The following is a 13,106-nucleotide window of genomic DNA, read 5'->3' as shown; positions in this document are numbered from 1 at the left end:
GTTTTGTCCACTTGCTCTGCTGTGTTTGGATCCAGCTGTCCAGCTACCAGGGCATCTTAGTTTCTAATGAATTTCAAAGTGAGTTACCAATAGCCCTCCGTAAACATTTGTCTCCTAGAAGTGGAATACAGTGAAGTTCCTTTGTTTTCATTTCTCTCCATCTTTTTCTCGATATGCATAAAGCTTACCTGGCTTTAATCATTGTACACATTGTCTTCTGTTTCTCCTCACTGTCCCTTGTACTTTTTCCACATGTCAACTCAGTGGGTCGGAGCAGTGCTTAGTCCAGGGCTAATTCTTCCACCACCGAGGCAAGACCTCCCTGGTCCTAGCCGGTGCCCCGTAAACCCGGCTGGGGAGAGCAGTCACCGTTCCAGCCCTGTGTGAGTTCGGAGCGCTGTGCCCTCTGACCCTTCCTTACGCACGTGTTGAGCGGTTCCCAGGGCCTCCCCCGGTCTACAGAGTCCCCTCTGGGAGCTCTCTCTTCTTTGGAACCCTCACTGTTTCCGTTTTCCCGGACTCTCAGCTCCTCCTCGACTCGGGGGGTCCCCTGAGCTCTGCTCTGTCCCTCGCCCTTGTGCCACCACCCAGGAGCTCTCTGAGGGCAGTGAGCTGGGGCAGGCGTGGGACTGACTTGCTGGTGTCCCATTTCTCAGGGATCCCTGTCCTCCAGTGCCTCCCGGTCACTGTCTTGGAACCCTGGTTTCATATATTCATATATTGGGTCGTTTTGGTTGTTTGGCTGTAGGGTAAATCTGGTCCCTCTTACTCCATATTGGCCAGGAGTGGAAGTCTCCATTATATTGTATGTTAATATTCGTGCCCGGGACTTGTTTCCTTGAAGGCCACTAACAGCAGCATCCTTTTCTCACCTGTTTTCAGTGCCTAACTCAGTTTCTGTTGCACACGGAGCATTTCATACGTGTTTGTTAAGAGACATGGTTCTTTGTTAGGCAGCTTGTGATGTGAAGGCTCTGGTTGTAATTCTTCCGGTTCGCACTTCTTAGTTGCCTGCTATGAGCTAGTGAAAACAAGGTGACATGGAACAAACTCAACCCTGCAGAGTATAACCTTGGATATCTAGTCTAATAGGAATAAATCAGAATCTTAAAAATACATGGTCCTGAGTATTTGAAATCAACAGAAATCTGTTGCTTTTTAGTGCAGGAACTTATACCAAACAAATGAAGTGAGGGGCCTTTTCAATGTAGTTGGTCTGATAGAAGCAGTGTCTGGGGACCAGGTGGGTGGTGAGGGGGGAGCTGCTGATGCTGGTGCCTGGACCGGTTCATGTCTTCAGGGGCACCTGGGATAACATGGACCTCATTCCTGAGGCTGGTAAAAACAGTTTGTGAGAACAGTCATTTGAAGGCAGTCATTTTGGTCATTTTTGCAGGTTGCTGTCGGACACAGGACCTTACTCTAAAGGGAAATGTCTAGGGCTTTTTGTGGTAAATCACACTTGATGTAGTATGTGCTACGTTCAGCTGAACCTCTGCAGGGGCCCCACAAATGCAGCAGGGCTTTCACTCCTCTGTAGACTCTGAGCTCCTGCCCTGACAACAGGGCTGGATGCCGAGGGCACAGCAGATCCTTGATGCACAGTTTCTGGATGAGTGAGAGAAAGAAAGAATGTATAAATGCGTGAAAGGAAGGGTGAGACATGGCTCCTTAGATTTCCATGCTTTTTACTGACTTTCTCTGCTCGCAGTACGTGAAAACCCTCTTCTGACTGTCCTCTGATGTTTACTGTGTACACAATTTAAACAGAAGCTGTCCAGTGGCCTGCTGTCCGTGCAGAATTCACCACAACAAGTATCTGTGAATTGCTTACTTTATTTAATGTCTTGCTGCCTGTCCTTTGCAGTGTGTTGAAGAGATCCTGGGGTACCTGAAATCCTGCTTCAGTCGAGAACCAGTGATGGCAACTGTTTGTGTCCAGCAGGTCAGAAAGCAGTTTCTTTTAAGCCCTTCGCCCCGGCACGCTGGTGTAATGCTGCCCGTCGTTCAGAAGGTGGTGCTGGTGGTGCGTCTGGCGGCCCCGCCTGTCCCGCCTGTGCTCACTCCGCTGTTCTCCAGCAAGAGGGGTGCTCCTCCCTCACGGTCCAGGAGGGGGAGGCCCGCCCCCGTGGGGGCAGAGGATCTCAGAAGCTGTGCTGGCCTCTTGTCACTTAACTGGTGTCCTAGTATCCCTCCACTGTCCTGCGCAATCTGAAGTTTTGCTAACATACCCAGTTATATATAGGTGGGTTTGATATTTGTGTGGGAGATTCTGTGTTACTTCAGATGTTGATGGCTTCAATTCTTCCACTCTAGCTGTTGAAGACTCTCTTTGGGACAAACTTGGCCTCCCAGTTTGATGGCTTATCTTCCAACCCCAGCAAGTCTCAAGGCTGTGCTCAGCGCCTTGGCTCTTCCAGCGTGAGGCCAGGCTTGTACCACTACTGCTTCATGGCTCCGTACACCCACTTCACCCAGGCCTTAGCCGACGCCAGCCTAAGGAACATGGTGCAGGCAGAACAGGACCACGACACCTCAGGGTAACCTTCTGATAGTCTCCTGTGTTCAGAGAACTCTAGAAAATGTGGTTGCTGCAAAGATGCTAAAGGCACGGCCCTGCCCCCAGAGAAGCATGTGGTCCAGGGGGTGGGATGGACTGCGGGCACTTCAGTGTCTCGGCGGGGCGGGGCGGGGCTGGGGGAGGGGAGTGCTGAGCGGGCTTCCCGGGAAGCGCACTCACTGCTGATGAGTCAGCCAGCCAGAAAGGGGACACGCTATTCCCCAGGGCGCGTGATGGCATTTCCCTTTAGAGTAAGTTCCTGTGTGTTGGTGGCACTTTGGGGGCCTGTAACTCAGGTGGCTCAGTAGTGCTAGTGTGTAGAGGGCATAGGTATTATTACTCTCTGTTTTGTAACTTTATGGCTAAAAGTCTATTTTCACTCAAATTTATAGTTGTTTATGGTGCCTGGAATTACAGTAGTTGTTTCTTAAATTACCATCAATTATTAGTGCATATTTGAGTTACTACTCTGTAGTAACAATAGAATTCCTGTTTTGTTTTGTTTTTTCTAAGAATTTTGGTAGGAACTTTATAAACTGGTTTTTCTTTATATAGATGTAGTGATAAAACAGCTACAGTTAAAATACTAGAGTATTTTAGGAAAATGTCCACGTGTCAGGCTTTAATTGGTCATATACTTACTCTTTTTCCAAGTCTCAGGTATAAGGTTCTTTAAATACTTTGTCTAATAATATGGGGTATAAATAAAACAAGCAAGTGTCTGATTACTGTCATTTAATATTGTGTTTCTTAAAAAGAAAAGGGTATAATTGATGTAAATATCTAAAGAAACTTTTTCCCAAGGAAATCAAGTGGTGTCTTCTAAATCACTGAATCTTTCAAATGACCATCACCTCTCTGGCCCCACTACACACGGGGCTGAGTGGTGAGTTTCCTGTAGCAGAGGAAGGCTCTGTCTCGGGTAGCCTGCTACAAGTGACAAGGTTTGATGGCTGTCGGTCAGCTGTAAACTCTGTTTCGTCTAATTATCTTCACTAAAAGAAGAGCTTGATGCCGCTACATTGAGTGGCTATTACAGTTCTTTCTGACTCTAAAAGGCTCTGATTTTGTGAATTTGAATTAGTTTGACCTGGAGTATAGCTGGATACATAGGAGAGTATTTAAGGGCATTCTTTGCTCACCTTTCTTTCTGCCTGGCAGGTGGTTTGACGTACTCCAGAAGGTGTCTACCCAATTGAAGACAAACCTCACCAGTGTCGCAAAGAACCGCGCGGACAAGGTAACCGGGAGCCGGCAGGTGCACGCTGGGCACGTTCCAGGTTGGGGGCTTCAAGCTGGCCGCAGTGGAAGACTCACTTACGGATTCTTGCTTTCTCTTTTTTTTGTAGAATGCTATTCATAATCACATTCGTTTATTTGAGCCTCTTGTTATAAAAGCTTTAAAACAGTACACGACAACAACCTCTGTGCAGTTACAGAAGCAGGTTTTGGATTTGCTGGCACAGCTGGTTCAGTTACGGGTTAATTACTGCCTTCTGGATTCGGATCAGGTTTGTCGCTTTTATCTTTCATCTACCGTACCTGTTCATAATTTAATAAAAATGAACTTAAAAAGACACTGAAGTCTACCTTAAAGAAATGCGCCGTGTTTTTTTCCCCACCAGTGGCTGCATCTCATCTGTCTCACTCACTGGTTGACGCAGAAGGCCTGGTGCGCACAGGCCTCAGCAAGCGTTGCACCCTCGCCCAAGGTCTCCAGGCTAGGGTCAGCCTTTACAAACCTGCCAACGGCTTTTCCCGTCCACTCACCCTCCCCCATTCCAAGGTTAATTCGAACTTACATTGTAATTGAGGTTTACTGTTGGGGGGACATTTTTGCAGAATCCAGAGTCTTATTTTAAACAACTTATCAAGGAAGATCAGTTTCAAGCGATCTAAAGTTAGCTCACCTATTTGAAAGGGAATGTGATCTGTTGGGCAGTGGCTGACCCCTGGCCCCTGGGTCCCCGTGTGGCGGCTGTCTGAGCCGGCCCTGAGTGTCTGTGCTCGCTTCTACCAGGTGAGACCTCCCTGCCACGCCTTCCTCTGGTGGGTACGACTCTGGAAAGCTGTATCATTTTGTGATACGAATTCTCTTAAAACAAGCATCATGCCAGCCAAGTTCACTGCAAAGAAAGTTGCCTTTACGTTGTCATAATGTGACTGTCATTGTTGGGCTGTGATTTGGGGCTACTTCCCTATGAGATAGGAAATGTTTTGCGATAGAAATACTGCAATTCTCCATTCCCTTCTAGACGCCACTGTATCTGTGGTGTAGCACTGTCGTTGAGGCGATCCTCTCTCGACGCTTACGTATCAGATGGGGACTTTAGAAAGATAGAAGAAAGCAACAAAAATCACTCCGTTTTGGAGAAGGGCTCTATGTGGCATGACTGAAGAGAGAATTTGATAAAGGCCTGTCTGACCAGGGTACGGCCGAGTGGGGAGCTGTGTTCTTTCTCTGTCCACTGACGGCAGCCCCAGCAGAGACCGGTCTCTAGCCACCCACTCTGTTTTGACCCAGCATTTTCATTGTCCCGCCCTCTGCTCTGGTTCTCGGAGGAAAATCATCCGAAGAGCCGTTTCCTTCCTTGGGGACGACGCTCACCGCGGGACGGTTCCCGTGCTCCGACGCGGGGGCTTGGGTGAGGAGAAGCCCTCATCTGAAGTGGGGGGCAGCCGTGGCCGAGAGGGAGGCAGGCGCGGGCACGCGAGGGGAGCCTGGGCAGGTGGGGCCTCCCAGGGCTGCCCCAGTGCCTGCTGCTCTGGGGGAGAGCAGAGCCCGGGCTGGCTCCGCTCTCGTCAGGACACGGGCCGCCTTTCTCCGTTTCCCCATTCTGACTCGTCGTGGGAGGAAACTGATTCTCTCAGGTGGTGGCTGGTCTCTGCTGGGGCTGCCGTCAGTGGACAGAGAAAGAACACACTCGGCCGTACCCTGGTCAGACAGGCCTTTATCAAATTCTGCCTTTAGTCATTCTACACAGAGCCCTTCTCCAAAACAGAGTGATTTTTGTTGCTTTCTTCTATCTTTCTAAAGTCCCCATCTGATACGTAAGCGTCGAGAGAGAATTCCGTGCTGTGCTCGTCACTGGGCACGCGCAAAGGTGGTCTGACACACGGGCCTCGCCGCGAGCCCAGCACTTTCTGCCTCTTACTTGGTGGCGTTAGGTTTTCTTGCCATGGGTGCTCTTGCCCCACGTTTGTTCCGATTTGTTTCTGTCACTCAACGCCCTTTCCCCCCAATTCTTAGGGTTCAGTACCTTGACAGTTTTTATGGACAAGGATAGAAAACTATCAATAGAACAGGTAAGTGATTTAACTCAGTGCAGATAGTGATTTACTGAGCACCTGCTGTGTGTCTGTATCACACCCGGGGGCGAGGAGGACACTGGAGATAAGCTCCATGCTTCAGGTTGGAGAGTGAATTTGGGCACTTGGAACGTGACACAGAACTGGCTGTAAGCCAGTCGCGACGTCCTGCCTCTGCTTCTCAAGGCCACCCTCCCCTCCGCACCCCTTGGTACCCGGCTCCTTTGAATGTTGGGGGGTGTGGGGGAGAAGTTGGACTCACTTGGGCATCTTTATTCCTAAGCCAGTTTCAGGAAATCCGTGCTATGCGGCTTGCCATGAACAGGAGCAAACGAGGCCTGCTGCTGTGCCTTTTGGGTGCTGCCTAGTGGCTCCTGGAATTTATCTTTGTTTTTCCCAGCAGGTTTCACCTCAGTGTTCAGTAAATGTGTTTAGAGGGATTTCTGGAAGTGTCTTGAAATTATCTAGTCTGACAGTAGTGACAGTAGAATACGTTTGAGTTCTTGTACACAAACAAATTTACTGTCAGGAAACTTGTTAAAGGTTTATACAAATGAGTATGAAGAAAAATAACCTAATTTGCACATTTCAATTATTGATGTAAAAATTTTATTTTCCTGCCTGTAGGTGTTTATTGGATTTGTGCTGAAGCAGTTTGAATACATTGAAGTAGGCCAGTTCAGGTAATAGCGTTTTGTTATTTTAGATTTCTTGTTCTTGTTATGTAATTACATGTAATTTTATGTTATGTTATGTTATCTGCCGCACCACACGGCATACGGGATCTCAGTTTCCTGACCAGAAATCGAACCCGTGCTCCCTGCATGGAAGCATGGAGTCTTAACCACTGGACCGCCAGGGAATTTCCTACATGTAGGATGAGCATTTATTTTAAAGGACTGTTAGGCACTTTTTTTTTTTTTTTTTTTTTTTTAATTTTTGGCTGCCTTGGGTCTTCGGTGCTGCGTGCGGGCTTTCTCTAGTTGCGGCGAGCGGGGGCTACTCTTTGTTGCGGTGCACGGGCTTCTCATTGCGGTGGCTTCTCTTGTTGCAGAGCATGGGCTCTAGGCGGGCGGGCTTCAGTAATTGTGGCTCGTGGGCTCTAGAGCGCAGGCTCAGTAGTTGTGGCTCGCGGGCTCTAGAGTGCAGGCTCAGTAGTTGTGGCGCACAGGCTTAGTTGCTCTGCAGCATGTGGGATCTTCCCAGACCAGGGCTCGAACCCGTGTCCCCTGCATCAGCAGGCGGATTCTTAACCACTGCGCCACCAGGGAAGCCCTGTTAGGCGTTTTTGCTAAGCATTATTTTTAATGGAAATCTGATTAACATGCTGTGGATTTTTGTTTCTTCTAAAAATTAATGAATAAGTATCTCAAGACATGTTGAGAAGTAGTTCTGCATTTGATAATCACATGTGTTGTCAGTTTTCATTTCATATTTCAAAGCATTTAATTATAATAGTTTTCTAAATGAAATCTCATTTGATAGAGCACTAATTTTTCTAATCTTAGAGAAGTTTTTGAATACAGTTGTCTTTAATAAAGGTAATTATTATGCACTGTACTTATATTAATTGCAGTTTTTCTTTGCTAGGCTGTAAGGTTTGAATACTTCCTCCTATAAGTATAATTATAGAAAATTAAAATTCTTTAGTTTCTGAACTAACTGATAAGTAGTTAGGGAAACATAGTGCAGAAGAAAGTGTTCTGAGAGTCCCCTGGGTCTGGAGGCCCAGTTTCTTGTTCTCGACCATGTGATTCGAGGCAGGTTACTTTTTCTCCTGTTGGGCGCCTTCTCCAGGCCCTCACTTAGCCCAGGCGCCCCAGAGGACGTGCTGGCCCCACCCCGAGCCGGGCACACGGAGGACGTCAACTGGACTCAACGGGGTCCCGGGGGTCCTTCAGCTCAGCGCCCGCTCATCCCGCCTCGCGCTGTCCCGTTTCCTCACACGTGCTCTCTCAAGTCTGAATCAAGAGTAATTTCATGCTGTTTGTATTGATTATGTTTCTTCATTTTAAAAGGAAGCATCTAAATGGATGTTTTTGTTTCTAGGGAATCAGAGGCAATTATTCCGAACATCTTTTTCTTCCTGGTATTACTGTCTTATGAACGCTATCATTCAAAACAGATCATTGGAATTCCTAAAATCATCCAGCTCTGTGACGGCATCATGGCCAGTGGGAGGAAGGCTGTGACACACGGTAACGGGACAACCTTTCACTGGGGTCTTCAGTGGTCATGATGTGCTGACACCACCTTCCACCTGTGGGGACAGCTGCCCAGCGCTCTGTAGGCTGTGCGTGTGTGCGTGTGCGCATGTGCACTCTAGTTAGAGATGTTTAAAAAAAAGGAGAGAGCACACACTCTTTACTCTCAGGAGTGTATGATCCACTTAGGTAAACACAGACAGTGAGATAATCTAAGGTGCACATAGAGTCTGACATAAATACTCTTGTCTATCCGTGTGAAACAAAGAACTTTAAAGTCCAGCTTCTGTGAGGGCATTGGATTTCTCGTCCAGTGGTATTGGAAGGTATAGTTTGGCCTTGATTCAGGGCCTTCTGTTTTGCCTGGTTATTTCATAGAAGCTTAAGTGAGGTCCACAGGCGACAGTCAGCTGCTCGGGCAGCCTCCTTCCCACCTGTGGAATGAGGTGGTGTGGTTTAGGAAGGAGCTGTGAATCTTTCTTTGCACTTTTTAAACTGCTCTTCCTACCGACTCCTCTCTGGCTCCATCGTCAGGAATCTGTGGGCTTTTGAACTGTGATTGGGGTGCCTCCCAAGACCTCGGCTGGCTGCTGCACCCAGGATCCCCGTGCCGCGTACCGCAGTAGGGTGACCAGCGAGCCATGGTGCCGGGGGTGTGGAGGGGCTCGGCAGTCACCATTTCCACACTAGCAAGACGGTCACCTTAGCCATGGCCTTGCTAGGGCTCAAATCCATGCCTCAGCAGAGGGGTACATGACTGCACGTATGGACTTGGGGTCACTGGATAGAGTTGAAAGTGCAAACGGCAAATAGAGGGATGACTGAGGATTCCCAGATCAGAGGGTCTTTGGATAGAAAATTGATGGGCAGCCAGACCGCCCTGCTCTCTACTGGGAAGCCTGGTTGTCTGTAGAAAACTCAGCAAGTGTGTCGTGTGTGTGTGTGTCACTGAGGGTGAGAGAGTGTGCCTTTCAGTAATCTTGGTGACATGACTGGGCTGATCCTTCTCAATGAAAGGCCTTTCTTAGTTTGTTTAAGTGGTGGTGTGAGGCAAAATAATTTACTTTGCTCTTTTGGAGAAAGACACGACTTGGGGGAAAACACATTGTCTAATGAGAGAGTGACTTTAATTGCTTGAAACAGTATAGAAATCTAATAGTTTGACTAAATGTTTTCCATTGAAAAAGCATTTGTTCTCTTTTCAGGTAAATCTTTAAGTAGATTATGCATGAGGATAGAATGTTGCTATTTTGGTTAGTTGGAAGGTTTTATTATTTTGAATTTGACTTTTGAATTTGCGTCTCTTTGTGTCAGAAATAATGTTATGTCACAGAAACCCTAGTTTTTTGGTTTTTTGTTTTTTAAAAATTTCACAACATGATCAAGTGTCAGAGGAAGACCCATGGCCTTCCAGGATGGTATACAGGTAATTTCACGGCACTCATTGATAACCTTAATTTATCTCTTATCACAAAGCCAAGCGTGGGTCAGGGTTTCCTTTATTTCTTGAAGATACTTTGGAGGCGTCAGTGCTGTCTTCCGAGTGCACCTGTCACCTACCGCCTTCTTAGTGGCCCTTTTGTGCCTGCAGCCATACCCGCCCTGCAGCCTGTAGTCCACGACCTCTTCGTTTTAAGAGGAACCAACAAAGCTGATGCAGGAAAAGAGCTTGAAACCCAGAAAGAGGTGGTGGTGTCAATGTTACTGAGACTCATCCAGTACCATCAGGTAAGAGGAGGTGTGGGGCGGTCACTGACCCTTCCTTGTCCCTGCAGGGACAGGAGGAAATGCCACGTGGCCGCTGTCTGCTGTCAGTGAGTGTGGCTTTGTGCCAGCCCTGGGCTCTCGGGCAGGGAGACGCAGGGGGACATAAGACTTGGTGGGGTCTGTCTTTAAGGCAGTGTGGCCTGGCCGACGGTCACAAGGTCGTTCAAGGCGGTAAACATGGTGGAGGCCCTCTTTTCCAAAATGAGGATCAAATACCAGTCAACAATGTCGATCAAAATGGTAGCGTTCTAAAGAATGATTTTTAAAAATCTCAACCTGAAATAATTTAACGACTTTGTTTGTACATTTATTTACCACTATGTTGAGGGAGGGCCAGAGTCTTTTCCTTGGCGCTGATTTCTGGCTTCGTTTTCCTTAAGGTGGAGTAGGAATTTCAGGTGGTGTGTGAGGCAGTCTGAAAACAGAAGTCTGGCTTTTTAATGAATTCTCTTCTGTAGCTGGTACAGTTGCCTAGCCCTCACTTATTTTGGTAATTCTTTTTAGCTATTTGTCTTTGAATCTTTATAAAATCGTAAGATTTTCTCATAGAAACACTTTCTTTGTGCATTCTCATTTTGGTTAATCTAGGTAATGTTTAATTAAATGCTTAGTGTTTAATTAAATCCCGTAATTACAATAAAAAGTACGACTACCATAAAGAGGTTTGAGAACCAATAACCGGCTCTTGGCAAGCATGCAGTTTGGTGGGAGGCCTGGAGGGCAGCTCGGCCGGCACGGCGTCCCCAGAGCGCCCGGCCTGGTTTACGGAACAGAGAGGGCGGGTCTTGGGTCAGGAGAGTCGGGATGAGTGCAGAGCGGCTGCTGTCGCGCAAGTGCTGCCCGAAGTGCCCCTCGAAGGGAGAGGCAGCTGTGGAGCGGCCGGCGGCTTTCCAGGGAGCGGGCTCAGCCTGGCCGGTACGTTCACAGAGCAGGCTGCAGGCTTTTCTGCGAGCAGGCGGGTGATAAGCATTTCCAGCTTTGCAGGAGCTCCTCGGGTCTGCTGTCATTCTGGAAGCCTTCCTGGCAGCATGTTCACGGTGGCCATGTGCCAGGGAGACCGTGTGCACCAAAACAGGCTTTTGAGGGTCTCTGTTTAGAAGGGATCACTAACAAACTCGTGCTCACCCAAGGCCAACTCTTCTGAAGTATGGTGTCCTCAGTAGAAGGTGACCTTTGCAGAGATGTTAACACGCACAAAAGCCAGAGGGTGTCTGCACAACAGTTTAGTCAAGGCTGTGCTTGTGTCCTGCCAAAGGTTGAGATGAGTTAGGCTTTCCTTTTGTTCCTTTCCTCTGGTTGTGAGTCTTGTAAAGCCGTAGAGATGGCAGTGCTGTGGTCCTCCTGCGTGTCCCGGGGCCAGGGCTGCATCGGCCCTCCTTGGGGGCACGTGGGCTGGGGTCCGAATGTCTTCCGGCCGTTCCCTCTGTGCAGGTGTTGGAGATGTTCATCCTGGTCCTGCAGCAGTGCCACAAGGAGAGCGAGGACAAGTGGAAGCGGCTGTCTCGGCAGATAGCCGACATCATCCTCCCGATGTTGGCCAGGCAACAGGTTTGTTCCCCTCCCCCCCGCGTGTGGGGTCACTGCGACACCCTGGAAGTGGGTGAAGGTGCTCATGAGAGGTGGGCGCTTGTGGTGGGCTTTTCGTCAGATCGTGGTGGGTGCATTTTATGGTCATTACTGGTGCCGTCTGGGCGAGTGCGGGGCCAGAGGTAGAGACGTCCCCTGGGTCCCAAGGCGCCCCTGGGGAAGTGCCTCCAGGGCTGCGTCCTTTCCTGCTTACACCCTGTCTCCCTCATTCTGCTCAGTCAAACGTCTTCTGTTTGCTCTGTAGGGGAGTGTTTTTCCTTATCACGTATAAAGTAAGTTGGCAGTTATCCGTCATTTAATCAGGATTTCTGTAGTCAAAGGATGCAGTCAGTGGTTTCCACAAGCGCAGTGGAAGGCACTGGTCTGGCTGTGCGTGTAGGATGGAGCCCAGTAGTTGCACGGCTTCTGAACCACTTCTGCCCCCACCCCCCGTTCCCCCAACCCCCGGCATCGAGGGCAAGACACTGTGCTCCGGGTGCTGCACCACCCCGGGAACCGGGCAGCAGGGACGCGCTGAAGACGGTCCCTCCAGGAAACCGTCCCAGCTGCTGGCAGAGCTCTGGGTCTGAAGCACTTTGGGTACAGTCAGCAGATGCCTGTTTGTTCATCTGGGTCGGCCCGGCTAGGGAAGCGGGTGCTGTCAGAGTGAGCGTTTAGTTGGAACGGGGTGGGGAGACAGACAGCAGAGGGGAGTAAACTAGTGACGTGTATAAAATGTCAGATGAGAGTCCTGGAGGGAGGGGAGGTGTGTCGGCTGGGGGTGACAGTGTTGAATGGGTGACATCCGCGGGGGCTTGAAGGAGGTGAGGGATGAGCCGAGCAGATGCCTGGGGAAGAGCTCTCCGGGGGGAGGACTTGGGGGAACCCTCGGAGGGCTTGGTACAAAGGGGGTCAGGGTGTACTTAAGAGTTGAACAGGCGGGCGGGGGTGTAGGGAGAGCCACTCGTGGCTCAGGGCCCGCGTGGACCGGGGGTGGGAGCGAAGGGGCGAGAAGGGGCGTCTGCTGGACGCAGAACCAGTGGGCTTTGCTGACGGCTTAAGTGGGGTGAGGGGTGTGAGAGGAGGGGCGGGCAGGTGGCTGTAGCGTGATGGCTTTGGGGGGACCTTGGAAGGAGTGGGTTTCGGGAGGAGGTCAGAGCCTGGTTTGGATGTGTTTGGTTGGGACACCGGGTGGCGCCAGGGAGGCTGGAGGAGGCCTTTGGGGTGCGAGCTGGAGGGCAGGCCTGAGGGTGGACGAGGTCGCCGCGGGGCCCAGGGCAGCTGGGCAGTGGGCGAAGGCCGAGCCCCAGGAGGCAAGGGGGCCCGTGGACGAGACGGGGAGGAGCAGGCGGCGTGGTGTTCTTAAAACCAAGAAGAAAAGCTGTTTCCCGGAGGAGGGACTGATGGCTGGGAGCTGCTGACGGGCCCAGCAGACGGGCCCTGGGCACTGACCCGCACTTGGCCGCACGCAGGCCCCTGGGGAGCGGCTTTGGTGGGGCGGAGGGAACAGAAGCCCAGCCGGCGTGCGCTGGTGAGAGGGCGGGAGGAGAGGAGCGGGAGAGACGTGGCGGCAGCCGGCCAAGCTGTGGGGGGGGCGAGGGCCAGTGCCCACCCCGAGGGCAAGAGCAGAGGGGAGCTGCCTGTGCAGGACAGGTGGCCGTGCCGTCGTGGCGTCCCTGAGCACCACCAGACCCAGGGCT

The 13,106-nt window shown here is 50.3% G+C and overlaps 1 protein-coding gene across 5 annotated transcripts in view; it reads left to right on the top strand.

The window, feature by feature from the left end:
- The window catches only part of HTT (huntingtin), a 136,895-nt gene that overhangs the window by 73,805 nt on the left and 49,984 nt on the right, over nucleotides 1-13,106 (top strand). For all 5 annotated transcript variants that reach the window (XM_082391236.1, XM_082391237.1, XM_082391235.1 and 2 more), the window contains 8 exons: nucleotides 1,868-1,945; nucleotides 2,317-2,540; nucleotides 3,722-3,800; nucleotides 3,910-4,071; nucleotides 6,497-6,552; nucleotides 7,919-8,067; nucleotides 9,665-9,801; nucleotides 11,272-11,388. In XM_082391236.1, coding sequence (XP_082247362.1) covers nucleotides 1,868-1,945; nucleotides 2,317-2,540; nucleotides 3,722-3,800; nucleotides 3,910-4,071; nucleotides 6,497-6,552; nucleotides 7,919-8,067; nucleotides 9,665-9,801; nucleotides 11,272-11,388 — 1,002 coding nt within the window. The remainder of the gene's footprint in view (nucleotides 1-1,867; nucleotides 1,946-2,316; nucleotides 2,541-3,721; nucleotides 3,801-3,909; nucleotides 4,072-6,496; nucleotides 6,553-7,918; nucleotides 8,068-9,664; nucleotides 9,802-11,271; nucleotides 11,389-13,106) is intronic.

Source organism: Balaenoptera borealis (genome assembly GCF_965194805.1).
Source record: "Balaenoptera borealis genome assembly, chromosome: 4".
Lineage (NCBI taxonomy): Eukaryota > Metazoa > Chordata > Mammalia > Artiodactyla > Balaenopteridae > Balaenoptera > Balaenoptera borealis.
Note: the sequence above shows the minus strand (reverse complement) of the source record. Positions and strands in the feature narration are given on the sequence as shown.